We start from the raw sequence: 20,128 nt of genomic DNA, 5'->3' as shown, positions 1-20,128 counted from the left end.
CAACAAGCAGATGTGGCTACTAGCAGGAGAGTACCAACCTACCAGGCAGACATACGACAACAGAGCAGTGATACGCAGGGGTAGAGAATGAGAGAGAAAGAGCTTACGAAGTTAGGGGTCAAAGGGAGAGTCGGAACGAAAGAGGGAGGCAGAGTTATTACGCTGTTGGAAGAGAGAAGCAGATAGAATGAAAATCCTTCCATCTCATTTTCCAAGCCTCTCAGTTTTCTCCTCGGCAAGCACCGACCTTACCTCTTCTGAGGGACGCTCCCGCGTCCCTTATCGCCCTCCCCTGGAATAAATGCGAGGTAGGGCGAGGCGTCCTCCGTGTCTGAGGTCGTTGTTAGCAACGGAGAGAGAGAGAGAGAGAGCGAGCCCACCGGAGATACCAAATGAAAGGACAATGAGGCAGAGCGGGCGCGAAAATGTTCTCTCGTGTAGTTCAGGTCGAGGCTGGAAGATGGCGGATGTAACGAGAACGGCGAGATACACTGGGAAGGAAAATCGAGATTATCGAGAGTGGGAAAAGCATTTGGGGGGGGGGGGGGGGGCGTTGTGGACGATTCCGATACGTACGAGAGACGGAGATGAATAGAAAGAGGACAAACCAACAGAATAAACGAGAAAAAGAGAGACAGTTGGAGCGTATAAAGGTATGAAAACATAGAAAAAAAATAATGTTGAAGTGAATCCCGACAGGAGCTGAGACGGAGATGAAATGGGAATGCTGGGATGAGCGACAAGCTCGGGAAGTGAACCATTCTCGCGCTGCTTACACGGTTCGAACGCAGTCCCTGCTTATTCCGTTTCGCGATCCGGAATGGCGCTTAAACCCACGTGCAAAATCCTCCCTTTTTTCTACAATCCTCTTTTTATCTTTTTCCTTTTTTTTTTTATATAGTTTCAAATAAGCCGAGCATACTTCAAATACAATAGCAGCCTGCTCCGCCTCGAAATTGTGGTATTTCTCGGTTCACAAACTTTCTAAATAAATAGGCTTAAAAATGTATGTTTACTGAGACAACAGCCCCTTGCCGAGGAAACAATAGCACGCAATGTCCCAAACTCGTAGATTATCCTCGCCGCAAATCCCGAACGCTGAAACAAACTCTCCCATCGGAAACCCGCCCATCTACTAAAAGCCCCCGGGTCTCCAGTCTCGAATTCTCGTACACGCTCTGCGCACGTTTATCTTATACGTGTTTTCGCTTCCGTACTACTAAAGTTAGCCACCCAACTTGGAATGATTCATTACAATCCTTCGGTCCTTTATATCACCGAAGTTGAACAATCTTGGGCAAAATACTGTTGGTACGTGGCTTCATGCCACTTGTTTCCACCGACTCTCGCTGTTGAGCTCGTTCGCCAAATGTTTGCTTTTCTTTTTATTACCGCTTCGAGCTTTGTCGACGTTCAAACGCATAATGAAGTATCGTGATGAAGAAGAGAATATTTTTTTCGAATTATGCTCGATCCCATTGTCGATGATTTTGAAAATGTTTTTACTTGGTCTTTTTATTATTTGATTTTATACAGAAAAATTTGTTTATTCGTTTGGCAAAAAGTACAGAAGTCTAAATATTAATAAATTGATCAAATGTGGTGATAATGTTCTTCAACATCAAGTGCGAAAATACAATTTTTTCAAAATTTACTTCTGCTTAGTTATCGAGTAATTACGCATTAAAGCAGATTTCTTATATGCCCGGGGAAACGCTATGCTTATACACGTGAACTTTAGTGATCAATTACTCGATAACTGTACAGAAGAAAAGTCTTAAAAAATTTGTATTGTCGAATTTGGCACTAAAGAATATGTTGACCAAATTTTATAAAATTCTGAGCATTTTGAAATTTTTTATGTTTTTAGCATGGTTTAGCATGGCAAAATTGTATCGCCTGTACCAAATAGCATCCTTAAAGGATTTCACGGGGATTGTTCTTTATGCAGTTTTATTTACAAAGTAGCGTGATCGTGTAGCGATAAATCTTGAAATTTAATCGGGTATACAACTATCGGAATTTATATCGCTAGGGAAATCAGAAGCGATGAATAAGCGACGTAAAATCGTGCGGCAATAAAGGAATGAAATGAATTTCAGAGGACGAGGAAAACACGATTCAGCGATAGAATGCTAAACTGGCATGGCGAATTTACAGTTTATGAGGTTTTCGTGCGAACTTAAACTCGGCTATGAGACTCGAGATTTTATTATTCTTCGTTTGCCCTCTCGATCACACTTTTTCCGGAGACACAAACAAACGAAGCTAGATAAGATTTAAGCAAATGGTTTTGTCCCTTGCTTGAATAAATTTCTACAAGGTAATTGGAGCGACTGGAAGGATGAGAAAAAAAGTAAACCGTAAGGAGAAAAGTGAATCATTCGTTTTTCGCTGCGTCGTCGCTGCTCGGCTTTCAATAACTCTGCAAACGAGACGCTTTTGAAAAACACGAGTTATCCCCTTGCCCAGCGACCATTTTCTTCGTTTTTATTCCTCGTTATTTTTTGTTCCTGTTTTTGTCTTCGTTTGTGCTTGGGAAAATGATTTTCTTCGAGCAAAACGGTTTTACGTAGGCGGGTTTTACGTTCTTGTAGGGTTGTTAGTCCCGTTGGCGCCGGCGAATACTTGAGGCGTTATTGTCGAGGCCACGCAATGCGCTAGTTTGATTCTTTTTTATATCATTGTCTCTAGGCAGATAATCTCCCCAATCAGTTTGCTTGTTCTCGCGCAGAAATGCGGCAAGTTTAGTTAATCTCGAAAAGCATGGTTTCTCAATCGTTGGAGGATATTTTTTCTTCGGCATTTGGACTTTCAGCATCCGAGTTTTCCTCGATCTGTGGAAAAACATATTTTTTTCTTCGATTGTTATTTTTTCATGTGGGACGATTCTGCAAACTGACGTTTTACCTTTTCGAGGTCAAGTTCGTGACCTTTCAAGCGATAACTGTGGAGCTCGTGCTCAGGAAATGTCACCAATGCTGGACGTGGAAATGTCCCGTCGACGGAATCACGGAGCCCGAAAAATAACCAGGCTGTCACGACGAATGGGATCGTTAAAACCGGAAGTCCAACCTGAAATGTCCGAAAATTCTTCCCTCACGTTCTCTCACAATATTCCATTAGTTTGATGCAATAACCTTTGCCATTAGAGGATCCCCGACGTATTGAAGCAACGTCGTAAATATTATTGCCACAAAAGCCACAGCTGCGGTTTGGCCACTTATTACAAGAAACAGCCCACCGAAAGCTCCACCGGTTAAAAAACTGTTGTAGCCCCAAAGTCCGGCGTAGACGGAAACGAGAGGGACGTTGAGGCTCAAAGCTTGAAAAAGAAAACTATTTTACTGACAGAATAATAATTTACGAAATTTTCACATCCCCGAATTCATTGGGAATTCATATTTAGAAATTTTTTAATTTTGAGCTTGAAATAAAAACCACCAGTTCGTAATGGGTGACGTGCCTGTGCGTTGCTTCAAAAATTATCCGATTAACGTGAATTCGACTCAATCCCAAATTTTCACACGAGCGTTTATGCGCGATATTTTTTCCTCGAGGATGTGATATTTAACTCGGTACGACTAACACCCCAAAACTCAAAATCAAAAATCAATAATTCATTCCTCCATTCGCAATCTTACGAGACAACAATACCACGAATTTCCATTAAATACGTTTAAAATACCGTTGGAGAACGATCATTATCAATTACCTACGAGAGATCCGACCAATGCTCCGAGAAAAGAGAATAGTGCTGTCAGCGGTGAATAGACGATAATGGAAAGATAGATCACCGAAGCTGCGGCCACGTCATCGACAGCGTACAATTGGGACGCTGAAGTAACAACTCCGCGAAACACCTTCGAACGTTCATATCAACACTCTTAGACAATTTGGAATAATAAGAGATAATAAGCTCAGTAAGAAATCTGTAATTACACGACATGACAAAAAAAAATGGGAAATAAATTGTCCGGAATAGGAATCTAATAAATTTTATTTATGTTCTCCTTACCAGTCCCCAATTCAATTTCTCGAGGTTCAAAGTTTCATTGATCAGTCCTCTTTCCACGAATAGAAACTCGGTAGAATTTTCCTGAAAAATAATAACTGTAAAAACTGAAAAACAAAATTTTTCAACGCGGGGGTTTTTTCACACGTGAGTTTCATTTATGTGTGCATAACGATGACAAGAAATTTTAGAATGAACAGGGGTCGTTACTGGCGACAAGCAGAGTGGGGGTGAAGGAGGTGAGAGAGACTAACGAATCGTGATTAAATTGATTATTTGAGATCGTTGAGCTGCTCAATTGGAAATGATATATGATAAAGGCTGTGGCTTGTGGAGTGTAATGAACGAAAATTCGACATTGAAAAGGGAAATATCGAGGGGACAAATGCTGAAATAAAGTCAATCGACAGCTCGAGAGCTTTGGCTGTTGACGAGCTTGACGTTTCGTTTGTATCGAACTCACATAATTTTCATCACGTTTCTATCTCCTCGCGTTTCGTCCTTTCTCCTCGGCGGTAAATAAATACTACGTATGATGCAAGTGCAACATGCACAGGCATCGCGTAGCGCACGGTTAAAGTGCAAAAATTGGAGCACCTGACCTACATTCGTACGATCATTCGCACCACGTCGCTAAAGCCGACCGGGCATTCGCTGCTTCTTCATTTTACATTTTAATTGACCATACCGGTTTCATTAGCGAACGAATGTTATTGAACGCGCTCATTCCTTTCGTAGAACAAGATTTAATGTCAATTTCAAACTTGATACGGGAAATCAATGTTTTTTTTTGTTTTCAGTAAATTTAATAAAATGGCATTCTTCGGTTCACGAGCACGAAATCATGTCTACGAAAAATGAATAATAAATATTTTCGTATTATGATGTTGAAGTCCAACGAAATGATGTAAAAAAAAACTCCGAAAATTTCAGTAATTCTCCAATTTTGTTCCCTACCGAATTTGCAATTGGTAATTTTTCAACCTACACCAATGACTTCGTGGAATAAAAAAATAGTGAATTACAAATATTATTTTCGTTAAATTCGTTGAACTCCAACGTTGCAAACTTCAGCGTCGTTTTGTATTTCCTCACCATCTGTACGTCATTCTGCATCGTTACAATCTCCAATGCCTTTGACATTTGCCCAAAGTCTCGTTGCATCGTTAGAACAAGCAACAGGATAGGTTCCACTATGTTGTACGGTGCTGTTAAGCAAGGAAATCTCCCAGTTCCGAGTGATCGAGTTAAATAAACACTGGAAATTAGATTCAACGATATTTCAAATCGCTCATCACTTCATATTTTTTTAGGGATTTAAAAAAAATCCATGTCACCTGAATATTGTACCAACGACGATAATCAAAACAGCAAATGCATCGATAGCACCGTAAAATCTGGGGGCCGAAGCATACGTCACAGCTCCAATCAACACGGGATTAAAGACTGTGAGGCCATTGTCTATGTTATCACCGGTATCTCGAAGTAACTGTCAAAAAATAAAATCAGTTAAAGCTTTGCAAATTCTTTGACTAAATGGAAATCAATTTTGTTCGAATATACATCAATTCGCGGTTGATTATAGTAAAAAAAAAAAAAAAAGTACACTGCTGTTAATCTTTCGACAGAAGAATGAGTACTTTTCAAAATATTGACAAATCTTTTTGTTTTTTCTTTATACTTTCTTAGAATTTCTCCAGTGAAATTTACTTTTTGTGCAATGAGTTCTTACGAAACTTGGAAAACTTATTTTTTCGCGATTTTATTGAGATATTGATAGGAAAGCTCTCAAAGAAATCTCATATGTCACGTGTAGAACCTGTAGAATCACCCGCGTATTGTAGCCTATGCGGCAGGAAAGGTCCGCAATGCGGTGCAACGCACAGCTTCTCCCCTGTACCAAGAGAGATACTCACCTGCAGAGATAATTTTATTTCAAATTGGATTTAGCCACGCGTGGGCTATCGTTCACGTATATTTACTATTCCATACGGATTGCATACCAAAGAAAGTAAAAGTCCGAAGAAACCCGTTCCAACTGCGGCCACAAGGATACCCGGTGCGGTCAATGCCAACGCAATCATGATCATTATACCACTGATTGGGTTATTCGCGAATACCACCTTAAATTTACGATTAAAAAAAAATAAATTATTGCCATCGTCAGAATGAATGTTTATAACAAAAAGAACGACGGTCACGTATTTCGGAGCATGAACCGGCGAATCGTGAATCCAAGAGTTATGGAATGACCCAAATTTATTAATTCAAACAAAAATTTTTTAATGCTTGGCTCTATAGTTGTTTTTCTGTTATTTTCACTCTTTTACCGTTAGTACAATTTTATGAGAAAATGCATAACATAATAAAATGTGAATTTTCTTGAACTGAGTTGATCTCAAAAATGTTTGGAAAACTCTTACCTGTCCAAATCCTCTGCATAGGGAATCGCACCATCCGAACAAACCCCAAAGAAAAGTATTGTTCTTTTTTAAAATTAAAGCTTTGAGGAGAACAAAATCTCCCATAAACGCGACCCATCGTAGATCCTAAAACGACAAAAAAAAGCGTTACTTCATTTCAACATTATGAGAATTGATTAGTAATGAACCCCATAAAAAAATTTCAGCCGCGCCGAATCATCATCCCTTTTTTTGAGATACCAAATTTTGAAATGTAATCGTTCTACCATAGTACAGATGCAGTAGAGCATTAAGTTTTATAGAATTTCAAAAAAACTTATTCTTAAAAATTTTTGAACGTTTGAGACCGTTTCAGAATAACGTTTCAGGTCATATTCATAGGTCATGATCTAAACGGCAAGGTGTCAAATCGATACGGAGCTGCTGTCCCAATATCACCTCGAAACATCGATCTTATGCGAAATGAAGTTTTCAAAACCACGATTTTCTGTATCTGTACACAAATGCCATCGTCCTCTCTGCTTCGTGCCCGTCTCCGCTAGTCGGCTACCACCACACAAAAATGATTTGAATCAAAAGAATAATTTGCCGCGATTGAAATTTTGAGTGTAATCATCGTTATCCGATCTTTCGTTAACTCTTCCCTTTCCAGAGACGTAAAAACTGAGTATTTAAATCAAAGTGTTCCTGTGGAGACTCTTTTTTAATCCGGAATATAATAACTTTATCAAATTTAAGAAAAACGTACTTGGAGTGCAGAATTTTGAGCAACGTTGTGTACAGACATGCCGATCGATCGGTGCACTGTTACGATCTAGGGTAGACTTTCTCGATTACAAAATGTACACAGCTGGTCCAAGTATGAGCAGTCGCTTCCCCACCACCTGTAATTGAACGTTCTTTGGACTCGCCGTGAATTGATGGATAATCAAATATGCTCTCAGTATTGTCAACGAATTCGAACGTACATAGAAGTCCAATTTGTACGAGCGGTTTTATTTTTCTTTTTTTTGGCAATGGAGGGGAGGTCTACATCGCCTGGCCTCGTGTCCAGCATAAAAGCTATAAGAGCAAAAAGAACGCCGCTATGTCCCCAGCGTAGGTCTACGCAGGAAAGTGAGAAGGAAAAAACGCACTGCAATCAGCGCGGTGGTTGGAGAATCTACGCTTGGGAATGTCCCCACTAAAGTCAGTACACGAAATCCTCAGGACTACTCTTCCATATATCTCTGAATTCTGTTATTGTCGACGCGTCTCACGTAACATATCGATAACGATAATTGCAGATAAAAATTTATCGACTCTCCCAATACATGACATCTTGGTAGCGGATCTAAAAACAAACAAAAAACCGGAACGAAAATACAAACGAAAACACACAAGAAAAAACTGTACCGGGAAAGCATCAGCGCGCTTATGAGGCAGCAATTTTCAAACCTTCTAGACAGCTCATTATAGTTAAACCAGCAGCCGTGTTATGAATTCGATTCCATCCTGGCGCGACTAAAGCCGAAACGTAAACAAACACCGAAAGGATTTTGATGTCCTACGTCACGAACTCTGGTCAACACATCAACTGTCGAAATTAGAGACTATAATTGATCAACGGAATTACGGTTCACTCCAACGAAAATTCGATACTGTGAGATAATAGACGTCGGAATAAATCAAGCTTCATATCAGAAGGTGTTTTTTTTAACGTCGGTTAACTATTTCTGTGAATTTGACATTCACGATGAACGACCTTGAGCAATTCGAACTTGAGTAATAGAAAAAAAAACAAATGTATGTATATTTTCGTGTTGAAGGAGACGAGTATAAAATTATTAACTGTACTGCTAATCGTTGATTATATAGTAACTATCAACTAATTGTCGATGACGTAATTGGGATGCACGACGAGCATGGGATCATCTTCGTCTCCGGCACCGTCTCCCCGACTCCGGAGCTCCGTTGTCGTCAACGGGATCATTATTTGGTCCTGTATAATTGCATTGAGAAATAAATTATTTAGGCGAATGCAAGGAATATCGAAATAACTAATGAAAATACGATTTGTACGAACGTGATAAATGAGCCTATCGATCACTTTTTCTGCCAAAGCTTTAGCCTCAAGAAGTTCCTCCTCGCTGTCTATCTGATCCTGTGATTGATCGAGATACCATGCGACGAGTTCGGATTTTCGAATGCCTTCTTTATTCTCGTCCTCGGCCTCGATTCTATTCTCTTCGTTTCTCATATACAGAACAAACATGTTTGACAGATTTTTGTACTCCTCGAAGGACATGGTCAACTTCTTTTTCGGGAGTTCGCCAGATTCGTGACCGTTTGTACCGTTTGCTGGAAAAGTTGTAATGATTTTTTCTCAGTTTTGGTGTTCACGTTATTTGGACAGCTGCAATGACATCCGAGGACTAAGAAAGTTCCTGGGAAACGCTAATTCCGTGACAGACGAATGAAAATTACTTACTAAGAGGGGTCTCACTTGATTCGTCTCCGTTTCTGTTAAAAGCTTCCATCAGAGGTGGTGCGTCGTCCAAATCCATTCCCGTAGGCTCCTCGGTGGGTCCACCCTCGTCAAGGTCTATATCGGGTTGTTCAACCCTGACGATACTTTTGCTCAACAGTCTTCTGGCTTCTTTGACGTGTTTGACAGTGACTTCATCGACGCATTCTAATTTGGCAAGAGCTTCGGACAATCTGACGAGACTTTCGAGTTGTCGTACGGTAACGCGCCACGTTCCTTTACCAGTGCCCGTACCTTCCCGTTGTCTCAAGCTCGTATAACTTTCAACCAGCAATTCTCCGGCTTCAGCGTTCAAAACGGGTTTGAAATGTTTCGCGAAATTGATGTATCGCAATATGTCCGCTTGATCATAAACGGTATCGATGTTCATGGCATTGTTACTGTGTAAATCAACAATCTTTTTCGCTATCGCGTTGTCGACAACTTCGCTGCACTCGTCAATCAGAATGAAGAAAAGATCGAAACGCGACATAATAGGTGCCGTTAGCATTACGTTTTTTTGCAACGATTTCGATCTGTCGTAACGACCGCCAATCGGATTCGCAGCTGCAAGAATCGAAGTTCTCGCATTCAGTGACGCTCTCACTCCAGCTTTCGCTATCGAAATGGTCTGTTGTTCCATAGCTTCGTGAATTGCGACTTGATCAACAGCATCCATTTTGTCAAACTCATCGATGCAACAAATTCCATTGTCGGCAAGCATCAAAGCTCCAGCCTCGATTACAAAATCCGAGGAATCTTCGTCTCGTACAACCGCTGCGGTCAAACCCGCAGCACTTGATGCTTTGCCCGAAGTGTAAACCGCTCGAGGAGAAAAATCAGCGACTTGCTTGAGAAATTGCGACTTTGCTGTACTCGGGTCACCGACGATGCAACAATTTATGTCACCTCGAAGCGCCGTACCCTCGATCGTTTTCTTTGCCACGCCTCCGAACAGCATCAACGTAATTCCTTTTTTAACCTCGTCGCTACCGTGGATTGCTGGGAACAAACTCGATACGAGATTCGTGTATAAATTTTTGTCACGGCTCATCTCGTAAACTTTGTTCCATTCGGCCTCGGACATTTGGCTCTTCATCATTTCTTGCGATATGTCATCCATTGCCATTTCCGTACCACCAAACTGTGAACATAATGAAATACGTGAAATATTCTCCTCAAAAAAACAACAAAAAAAAACTTATTTTTGTGCTTTGATTCTTCGTTCTTCGTTCGGACAGTCATCATATTGTAAAGTTAAATTAAATATACCCTCAAACTAGTCGCAGATATGCTGCATGCAAGAAAAGAAAGTCGGTAGTTGAGATCTCTGACTCCCAAAGCTTTGAGTCCACGAACGCCTTCTCCCTGGGATCCTCCTTTGTGGCGAGAACTTATTTCAGCTTTTGTACCAGGCAAAGCCAAGGCTCCAACATCAGGGACTACTATCAATGTTCCAGTGAAGTCATATCTATATGAATAGAAAACTTTAGCAAAACCACACACTTTGTACAAGCAAATGTCAAAATTCATCAAAGTTACTATCTCCCATACCTGTCACCAGCTTGAACAGTTTCAACGGTTTCGGCTCTCAGGATAATTTCCAAGGAGCGTGGTATACAACCTCTAGGGAGCTCGGACTGTGCCTCTTGAATTTTGACTTTTTGAAAGTCAACGAAAACAGAGTTGTCAACGTCGAGAGCAAATCTTTTTCTGTTGCTGCATACAGGATTATGGCAAATTGTTGGATTCGTGAACTAAAAGACAGTAATGTTTTTCAATTTTTTTGCATTTGTGAATTTCATGGTGTCTAAATGTAAATACAAACCTTGAACTGTTGCTCGACATTTTTAATCTGCGCATTACAATCCAGACACATGAAAGTTCCAAGAACGAGCTCAGGGTGAACAGGATGAGTTCGGACTACTTGGCCTGATATTCTGGTCAATGTTCCAATTTTTGTTGTTGTTAACTCTCGTAGCTTGTGCCTCGTTGGTACATCAACCAGGCTAAGATAACATTCTTTATCCTGTTTCAATTCCCCAGTGTCCTTCACGTAATTGCAAACAGCTTGACAGAGGTAGGGATAAACTCTGAAAATTTTCAAGATCACTTTTGTTCATTTGATGTTATTGGTCATTGAAGAAATGAAATTCTGAATACATATCACGGTTCAAAAATTTTTATCGTATTACTAATCAGAATAATTTTGCTCTTATTCATTTACCAAATAGCTTTGACGAATGAACTCCTATTGAAAAAAAATTTTTTTTGTCAGTTCAATAGAAAAAACTGTTGGATCCTGAGCTTGTTTCTGGACAAAAATTTCTCTATATGATTTTGATGGAAGATTACTTTCATGATCTATTAGGTAAATAGAAAAAAAATTATTTTTATGAGGAATAGTGAACGGAAATTACCAGACTTACCTATAATATTCCTCGATAATGGTTGTGGACAAAACTTGATTATATTTTTCAATGTCTTCGAAGGAAACTTCGAGCGTACTGCGCTCTGGGCTGACCAATTCTTTGGAAGGTTCAAAATACTTCACTTCTCCATCTTCTTTGAATCTAGAGTAGAATTAAATGTTACTCGATACTCCAGTAATAAAGATTTCTCAAATAAAAACCTTCTTGTGAGCATTGTTCAAAATATACAGATATTTTTACTCAGCTGTGTGAAACTGCCACAATTTATTTGTAAACTCATAAAAAGTACTCACTCTTCAAGAAAATCCTGAAACAATTTTTGACACTGTATTCCAATATCGTCACGAACGCGAGCTTGATGAGTTTGCAAATCGAGATTCATTGTTCCTCGTTGTTATTCTAATAAAAATTGTCAAAAATCGACAAACACTGAACGTCTGAGTTTTGTTTTCAGCACAACTTACAGCTAGAACGCCTGCCGCACGTTTTTGGCGGGAAGCAGGAACATGCGTCAATCAGTATTGCCAACGTTTTTTTTATAGTTCCTTAGCCGCCTAATTTCGAATTTCGCACTTTTTTTTTCTTCAAGTGTGAATCATTTGTCGGGTTCCTGTCGATGATTGTCGGATCAAAATTAACGTTAGTCGAAAACTAGTATAAAGCAAGAAAAAAAAATTGTGTAAAACAGCCAATTTTTCTTTTTTTTCAATATTGAGATCACGAATTTTCAAACGCCTAATCGAAGCACAATCGTGATCGTGTAACGCAGTCACGAATTTGTAAATAAAAATAAGTTTGTCGGGTGTTCGTTCAAGTTGTTAACTGATAATTCGATTAATATAATTATGCGGGCCTTAAATTTTACCCTTGAATATTCTTGAAGCATTTATGATTTACTTTTTTTAATTAATTGTGGACCCTGATCTTGCAAAATAAAAATAAACCAATGGTGTCCATTAGGCGACTTTTCCCAGTAGATAAATAAAAATTGCAATCCACTCGCATTCATGAAATAATGCTGGTTTTTTTACTAGTTCGTTTGGTGTATTTACATTCTTGAAGCCTCGCATCACTCGCGTCTCCTCAGCTCCCTGGCTCTCTGGCTTGGTCCAGTACTCCAGTATGGCAGAAATAGTGGAGAGACGTCTCAACAACTTAGCCTAAAATCGGGGTCTAGTTCCAAATGTAAATACAGATGTCGCTAGAGTTGTTTTCTTCGAAAGATTCGACGACAGAGATTCTCTCGATTTTGTTGGTAATTGAATTTAAGAGTTGGTTTCGTGTTAAACGACACATTACAGTTCGACCAGAAACATTTCTACCAAAATTGAATTCTACCAGAAACATCTATACCAAAATTCATCTACACCCAACAAATCAAGTTTCATATTTCTACCATGACCAAATATTACCCCTTAACAACTGCACCGTGAATTTAAATTTTGATTGCATAGCTACCACATATCAACTCCACCAGAACATTTCTATTCGTAAATGTATAAACTGTAACGACTGTACCATGAAAATAAATAATTTAAAAAATGTCCACCAGAAAATATTTCTACTCTATAAAAATGTTCTATCATATTACGTCACTACTTCACTTTTTTTGGTGAAGTAGTTTTCCAGGTTAAAAATAAAAAAATATTAATTAAAATTTGATAAAAGTACCTTAATATATAAATATTAGAGCGCAAAATTATACAAATAATGTATAATTTTAATGGATGATCATAATTTATTCAACGGTTCGGTACATACAATTTTGTGTATTGATGATTATGGCAACTAATCGGTGAATATTTACGAATGAATTTTGGATAATTCGTTCGGTTTGTTTTCGTTCTTCACGTGTTTGTTTACGTTTCACGCGTTTACGCTTGGTCGTGTTTGGACTATTCGCTATAGCGTAGTAGCAGAGCAGAGTGGGGATAGAGGCGTTCGGTCAGCCAGCGGGAGAGAGGGGTGACGGGCGGACACCCGGCGGAGCTCGAGACAGGGGAGAGGGGCAAGGTGCAACTGGGCGCAACACGTTTCGCTTTTCGCTTCGCTTCGCTGCTTCACTCTCACTCACCGCTCGGCGGGCGTAGGGTGAGGACTGGTGTGGAACGTGAGCGCGCTGTTATCGCTACGTATTGTACATTCCAGTGCATTGAGATAACGGGGCACGAAATACGACACGTGGAATCCTACTTTATCCTGAATGACTAAAATAATTTTTTTTTACGGATTTAATTTTTTTCAATCAATCGATAAACAAATAAAATAGAAATCAATAAAAATTGGTAGCGGTCGTAATTTTATCAATTATTTTAACTTTAACAGTTATTTCATAATTTTAATAGTAAATTCAATCTCGCTGAAGCAACTGATCGGTCATCTAAATTACAAAATAAAAGAACTTAAGATCGTGCGAATCGATAAAAAACACGAAAACACAACGTAACGAATATTAAAGTTGAAATTTAATAAAAAATAATGATTCGCTCCTTGTCAATATACATTTTTTTTCTTTAATTTCTGAGATTCCATTTTTTGACGCAACTATAGATAAGCCAATAGGGAAGTCCTCGCACTCGATGTTATTATTATTACAAAATTTGCACATGAATGAGTATTTATAAAATTTTGGTAATTCGTGAAAAATAGTATCGAGGCAAGGGCCAGTAACAGAAAAAATTTAGTGACGCCTGTAACATAGCTTCGAGAGTCTTGTGTATGCTCGCACGCGCGCGTGTCCGCAAGCGAGCTAAGATGCAAGCATACCCCGAGCAACGCAACGCAAAGCAAAGCACCTAACGCACGGTCCTAAAGCCATGGGGTTGTCGGCAAGCGAAGACGGACAGTCAGTAAATCTACTCCATAGCGGATAGTTTGACACAGTTCCGAGGCCGATACAGTTTCTGTATTACTTTGAAGTCGCGCAGGCAAGATTCCATGCAGATAAGTCGGAGTTGCAAACGCTGCACGCTAAGCAATGCACGCAACGCGTATAACCGCAGCTATGTACAGCATTACGAATAGTTTTTACTAGTCAAATGCTAACAATAGGACGCGAGCAACCGGCCACGCGTGCACGCACGCGGGCACACTCGATTCTCTATGAAACGGTGGTACAGGTTTTGTCACTACAATTGTTTCTGTTACTCGACATATTGGCTTATCCATTTGCGCAAAAACGGTTTTCTGGGGAAAAAAACCTAGGGAAGAGTAGGCAAAGAAGAGAGCCCTCCCTAAAAATGGGGATATTTTTTTTCGTTTATGTTAATTTTCGTATTCAATCGGTCGTACAATTAAATAACAAATTTTTCTCTCGCGTCGCGGTATAAAGTTAAATTTTTGGCGAATAAAAACCCAAGTTCGTTCTCGAAAAAAAGACTAGTGGAAATATAACTTTGTGATAATGAATCGCGATTACGATTTTCTGCGATACGGTGAAGTGATAACAAAAGTTAAAGGTGAAATGATAAATTCCAAACATGGGAGGACGAAAAAGCATTGGAAGAAAAGTGTGTTGAAAATATGTGGAAAGTTCTTTATGATCAGAACCATGGAGCAGGATAAGAGAATCGTAGAGGCAGAGGGAGAGCGAAAGGATCGTGGAGGAAGACGGAGAGGGAGAGGATCGTCGAGGAAAACGGAAATCGCAAGGATCGCGGGAGAAAAAGGTAGGAAGAAGATCGAGGCCCGTTCCTGTAACCGTGAGTAACTACACCAACGATTTTTTTTTTTAAATGAGTGCGCGAAATATGAAAAATGATTTTCATGTTACAAATGTAAACATTCTGCCGATTGAATGATCAAAACACGTGAACGTCAGGATGACGTTTGGATATTTCATTGGAGTATTTTTTTCAAATAATGAACCGTTAGATATAATATTTTCATATTATTTATTTTCATGATACAGTCGTTGCCATTTATAGATTTACGAATAGAATGTTCTGCAGAGTTGATATGTGGTAGTTGTGCAATCAAATTTCGGTTGAAATGTTTCTGGTAAAAATGTAATGTGTCTTTACTCGACTGTCAATAAAGTTGAGAATCTCTGTCGTCGTATCTTTTTTCTTTATCGAAGAAAACGACCGTAATCACATCTGTGTTAACATATATTTGGAACTAGACTCGGATGTTAGGTTAAATTTTTGGGTACATTCTACTTGGACGCTGACAGCGTTAATAGCGTTAATAACGCTAATAACGCTAAAACGTGTTCGATTTGAAGTGAACGCGGTGACGCTGGTTGCGTTCACGTCATGTTTGACGGCTTAGCAGCTCCGAAAGCGCGCCATTCAGGACCGCACGTGCGTGCGCAAGCGATCAACGATTCTGTAGAGTTGGCAATAGCGTGAAAGCGGTAAGCGTTTTTGCGCGAGCGCACGTTAGTTGATTTTTCGATGAATTGGAGCTCGGAATAAAAGCGGCGAAAATTTCTATTCGAACCATTCGAACGTCAGTGAATGAAAAAAAAATGGAATAATATACTTTCAAATAGTTTAAAGTGATTTGTTGAACGAAATGAAGATATGATAATGAATAATCAAGGAAAACTTGAACCCAAAATGTAAGGAATGCAAGTCGTGTTTGAATTTTTCAAACGCAAGAACTAGGGATAATGTTTGTAAGTACAATCCGCACGATGGACAGAAATTTTGATTTTCAATTGGACTTCAAGTATGTACTATTTTATAATTTAAAAAAACGACTAATCTGGCATGAAATTTTTTTTTCGTATTTTTCTTAAAAGCCGACATCTGACCGCAATCTTAGAATTGGAAAAAAAAATCTGCTATATCTTCACAGATTTTAATTTTCGATGACAAATGATTTACACTTGACAAAATCAGAAATCGAAAATCAATCGGCTATAATTGTTTTAATAATTTACAAATTGAAAACTCTATGATAAAATTTGTAAGTACTTTTCCTTATTCATGTAGTCACAAAAACTTCGAAATTTGAAGTTTATTCTCTTACGTAAGTCAATGATTTCTCAAACATAACAACCTGTAAACGTCAATTAATGCATATACTTTGATAAACTTGTAAAATGGTATTAAAGGAAAGTAGATAAATAAAAAATTTTTATAATCAACAATTTAAATATTTATTTCTTCGATTGTTCAACTTTGTTGTTAATTTCGAATACTTGCGATGATTTATACAAGAAAATAGTATTGAGTGTTAATTAATGCACATTGATGATTGAATGAAACATTTTGTTGACATATCAACCATTGAATATATTATGTGATCAGACGAAAAATTAAAACATGATTTTACATTTTTTAATACGGCAACGTCGAATGGAACGTTTTCTAATGATGCGCGATTACACGAGTTCCAGTAATCCGCAAAATCTGAATACGTTCGTTGGTCCATTGGCGATTAATGGGATAAAAAGTTTACGGAGTCAATCGGGTATGGGTAATTTGTTGAAATAATTAGAGGCTTCGGCAACGGACGATAGTACCAAATTAAAGAGAGGATGAATTATTTCTACCGAGTTTATGTGACGGGGTCCTACGATTAGTGGCGTTGGTGAATTTTGAGCGATGGAAAGTCCGCTGAGAGTGTAGCATGTGTGATACGTATCACGATCCCTGCGAATAATTTCGTAACAAAAAAACAGAATACATGAGTCCAGATATCTGAATAAATAAAAGCTTCAGGTGAAACACTGTCACTCACTTTCCAGGTTTATCGATAAGGCCTCCCCAAGGATATTGACAACATATGAGGATGTATTCTTGCAAAGCTTCTTGATCAAACATCCAATAATTAGAATTTGGTAATTTTCCTTCGCTCGATAGAGTTGCATGAATAAGGGGGAAGGCGGCACCTTGCCAGAACGAGTAACACCCGTCAATCAACTTATTTGTTCTACCTTGAAATCCACCCTCCAAACGCATTTGTTTGTTAACGATCCATCGCTGGAAAAAAAAAGATGAAAAATGTAAAATATACAGCGGCGTTGGAGTTAGGATGATCGATCTAAAAAATGCTGTGTTGGTTTTACTTGATTAAAACATCATTTACCAAGAGCGAGGGCATGTGACAAAGGTTGGTTTTGCCGAGCAACACGAGAGATGCTAAGCCGCAATACGTATAACCTCCGTGGGCCTCGGTTCCAGGATAACATCCAAAACCACCTTCCCACGTTTGACATTTTGCGATCCAATCATCAGTATTAACGAACAATTCGGGAGTGTAGACGTTGGTCAATTTGGCAACGGCGATCGTGCAATAAACGCCCCTAATGTCAACCTCACCATTAACGTGCATGCAAAATCCACCGTCCTCCATTTTGAGGGTTTGGAAAAAACGAACGAGTCCTTGCCTGAAATGTGAAAATTCCGTCTTGCGCGATTCTCTTGATGAAAGTCAAATAATATTCAGGAATCTTGTATTTTCTCGCTCACCGGTCGATCGACCGATAAGCTTCGGGGGTTCCAATGATACAAAGAGCTGAAACTGCTGCATATGTCGGTGCCAAATGAGGATATTGACCTGGTCCTCCGCCGTAACCACCTTCCGGGGATTGACAACGGCTCAAGAACCCAATTATTTTAGAATACTCCTTATCCTCCAGTCTAACACCCAATATTTGCAAACCGTGGAGACTCCAGTAACATAACCATGGTCGACTCGAGTCCAGAACCTTCAAACGACGCCAATTAATTCAATCAATTTCTTTCTATGGGCAATAAATAAGTGAAATATGACTGTTTCATGTAAATTCTTATGGACTGGATTTTTATAAAAATTATATAATTTAACTTTTGAATCTGTGTGCCTACAGATGTCATACGACCTCAAGTACATACCTCACACGATGTAGGAATATTTGTCAAAGATTTTCTCAAATAAGCGGCGTGTTTACTCTTGGCCAAAATAGGAGGATTTTTAGATTTATAGAGCTTGAGAACATCTGCCTCGACCTCTGCCTGTAACGCAATAGATTTTTATAATTTGATTGAGCCTCGTCATGATTTTTTTTGCATTATTGAGATCTTTGTCGAACCTGTTCATGTGACGTAGGTGTTTCAAACTGCTCATCATCCTGCACCGCTCGCATAAGAACCTCGAGACTTCGCACTGTTTCTTCCTCCTCAGCATCATAAAATTGGTTCTTCCACATTGTCTAAAACTAAAAATTGAGCAGTCTTTTTTTTTGTTTCTACAGATTCCAATGGTTTAGGTGGATAAAGCAGTGAGCTTTGGTTATAACCTAACAGTGAATGGTAACAGAAATATTTTTAAACTGAGGAAAATGTTGTCATCACAAGAAACGAATCAACATAGTCGACTATATTCAACTTACCGCGTTGAATCACTCTCTATTGAACTAAGTTTTTTTCGTGCCGCATACCGATCCTGATAAACAACATTTGCAAGTGCAGGCAAGTGGTCGAGCCCTTAGCCCTGCAATTTGCCTGCAATCGTGCCTGCAATTATCACACGAAAATCGCCAAAGCGCCGCTGGTGGCAAACCCAATAACTGAGAGGCGCTTGCTGGATAATGTAGGAAATTCTATCGAAGATTCCTTTTTCCATATTACCAAGAAAGTATATTGGATTTTTGATTGAAAGTTCGCAGAGAACGAATTGCAAGATTTTATGAAATTTAAAATAACTCCTGTACCGCATGCTAGTCAAATGAGTGCTAAATTTTCAAAACGCTTTTAGACCAAGTTCAACGTACCGATTAAACTTATTGTTAGTAGATATGTATTCAAGCATATCTTATTAACGTGAATAAAAAATATTTAAAATGATAGTTTTGCAAAGCTATCAACTGATCGATGCAAATTTCCATGATGACACATTTTCACAGGTATTTTTCAAAGAATCATCTGTATTTTTTAACCGATTTTATTGCACCAAGTCTCGTTTTGTTCCAAAAAAAACGCGGATAATTGTTTGAAAAATACCAGTAAAAATGTGTCCTAGCGTTTTTAATATTTTTACATCTTAAGGAAGTTGAGGCATTAGAATGAAAATGATGTCATCGCTTTTAAACCGATTGCATCTTATAAAGTGAAGTGTACAAAAAAAATCAGTTAAATTTCCAGACAGTTTAGGAGCGTTGTTGCTGACAAAAATCAATAACAATTTGGGCCAAATAACATGTAATCTTATGGAAGTCAAGACACATTCAGTGAGATCTCCGTGAAAAATGATGCTAAAAATATGAAATTTTTTGGGCAACATGAGCAAGGCTTGCCGAATAATGTCAATTTTTTTCAGATTTATTAGGAGATTTGCTGAGATTATACTAATAATAATCTGTTTCCCGTGCAGTTTTTTGAGGCTAGGATCGTCACCGTTCGTGTTTTCGACTGAGCTCTCACCAGTTTTTCGTCTTTTTTCCCCCAACTTTTCTTTAAAGTGTATGCAACATCGTCAAACTGTAAACTGGCCTAACTTTTGAAAGGTACAGGTCATAAATTTTGGGTAAAAAAAATGACTGTACAGCCTCAACTTCCTTAACGAGATATGTTGTAGTACAAATCCATTAAAAATACATGTAATCGGTACGTTAAACTTGATTCAAAAGCGTTTTGAAAATTTAGCACTCATTTGACTAGCATGCAGTACAGGAGTTATCTCAACAGTCATTTTCGATGAGTTTAGAACAATGGAAGATCCAACAACCACAAGTACCGCTTCATATCGTAGTTTTGTGTTGTTCAGCAATGATTTCGAATGATGAGTAATTGAAGAAAAAGAAAAACCAATAACCTGAGTT

General features: G+C 38.7%; 3 protein-coding genes and 1 long non-coding RNA gene across 6 annotated transcripts; 1 reads left to right on the top strand and 3 right to left on the bottom strand.

Moving 5' to 3' along the window:
* Window positions 1-2,193: 2,193 nt before the first annotated feature.
* LOC122414207 (urea transporter 2-like) lies at window positions 2,194-7,437 on the bottom strand. 2 transcript variants are annotated; one of them, XM_043425253.1, is made up of 11 exons: window positions 7,187-7,257; window positions 6,877-6,984; window positions 6,439-6,564; window positions 6,019-6,138; window positions 5,353-5,504; window positions 5,111-5,273; window positions 4,019-4,099; window positions 3,716-3,863; window positions 3,141-3,325; window positions 2,911-3,075; window positions 2,194-2,837 (listed from the first exon to the last, which is right to left on the bottom strand). In XM_043425253.1, the coding sequence occupies exons 3-11, from the start codon at window positions 6,541-6,543 to the stop codon at window positions 2,775-2,777; spliced, it is 1,182 nt and encodes a 393-aa protein (XP_043281188.1). In that variant the 5' UTR covers window positions 6,544-6,564; window positions 6,877-6,984; window positions 7,187-7,257; the 3' UTR covers window positions 2,194-2,774. The 2 variants fall into 2 exon arrangements, with proteins under 2 accessions (XP_043281188.1, XP_043281178.1); XM_043425243.1 differs by lacking the exon at window positions 6,877-6,984 and having other exon boundaries at window positions 7,187-7,437.
* A 7-nt stretch (window positions 7,438-7,444) lies between these two features.
* LOC122414213 (uncharacterized) lies at window positions 7,445-8,120 on the top strand. The gene is made up of 2 exons (XR_006261718.1): window positions 7,445-7,626; window positions 7,725-8,120. It is a non-coding gene; the product is annotated as an uncharacterized lncRNA (long non-coding RNA).
* An 83-nt stretch (window positions 8,121-8,203) lies between these two features.
* On the bottom strand, window positions 8,204-11,906 carry Mcm6 (minichromosome maintenance 6). Its single transcript, XM_043425229.1, has 8 exons — window positions 11,670-11,906; window positions 11,374-11,517; window positions 10,773-11,037; window positions 10,499-10,701; window positions 10,217-10,415; window positions 8,909-10,088; window positions 8,504-8,778; window positions 8,204-8,419 (listed from the first exon to the last, which is right to left on the bottom strand). The coding sequence occupies exons 1-8, from the start codon at window positions 11,756-11,758 to the stop codon at window positions 8,306-8,308; spliced, it is 2,469 nt and encodes an 822-aa protein (XP_043281164.1). The 5' UTR covers window positions 11,759-11,906; the 3' UTR covers window positions 8,204-8,305.
* Window positions 11,907-16,458: 4,552 nt separating this feature from the next.
* Fntb (Farnesyl transferase beta subunit) lies at window positions 16,459-18,858 on the bottom strand. Of its 2 annotated transcripts, none has more exons than XM_043433146.1 (7): window positions 18,701-18,858; window positions 18,401-18,526; window positions 18,204-18,323; window positions 17,799-18,037; window positions 17,416-17,716; window positions 17,068-17,309; window positions 16,459-16,979 (listed from the first exon to the last, which is right to left on the bottom strand). In XM_043433146.1, exons 2-7 carry the CDS (start codon window positions 18,515-18,517, stop codon window positions 16,790-16,792), a joined length of 1,209 nt encoding a protein of 402 aa, XP_043289081.1. In that variant the 5' UTR covers window positions 18,518-18,526; window positions 18,701-18,858; the 3' UTR covers window positions 16,459-16,789. The 2 variants fall into 2 exon arrangements, with proteins under 2 accessions (XP_043289081.1, XP_043289082.1); XM_043433147.1 differs by having other exon boundaries at window positions 18,401-18,520; window positions 18,701-18,848.
* Window positions 18,859-20,128: the final 1,270 nt, after the last annotated feature.

This window comes from Venturia canescens, chromosome 1 (assembly GCF_019457755.1).
Source record: "Venturia canescens isolate UGA chromosome 1, ASM1945775v1, whole genome shotgun sequence".
NCBI classification, from domain to species: Eukaryota; Metazoa; Arthropoda; class Insecta; order Hymenoptera; family Ichneumonidae; genus Venturia; species Venturia canescens.
Note: the sequence above shows the minus strand (reverse complement) of the source record. Positions and strands in the feature narration are given on the sequence as shown.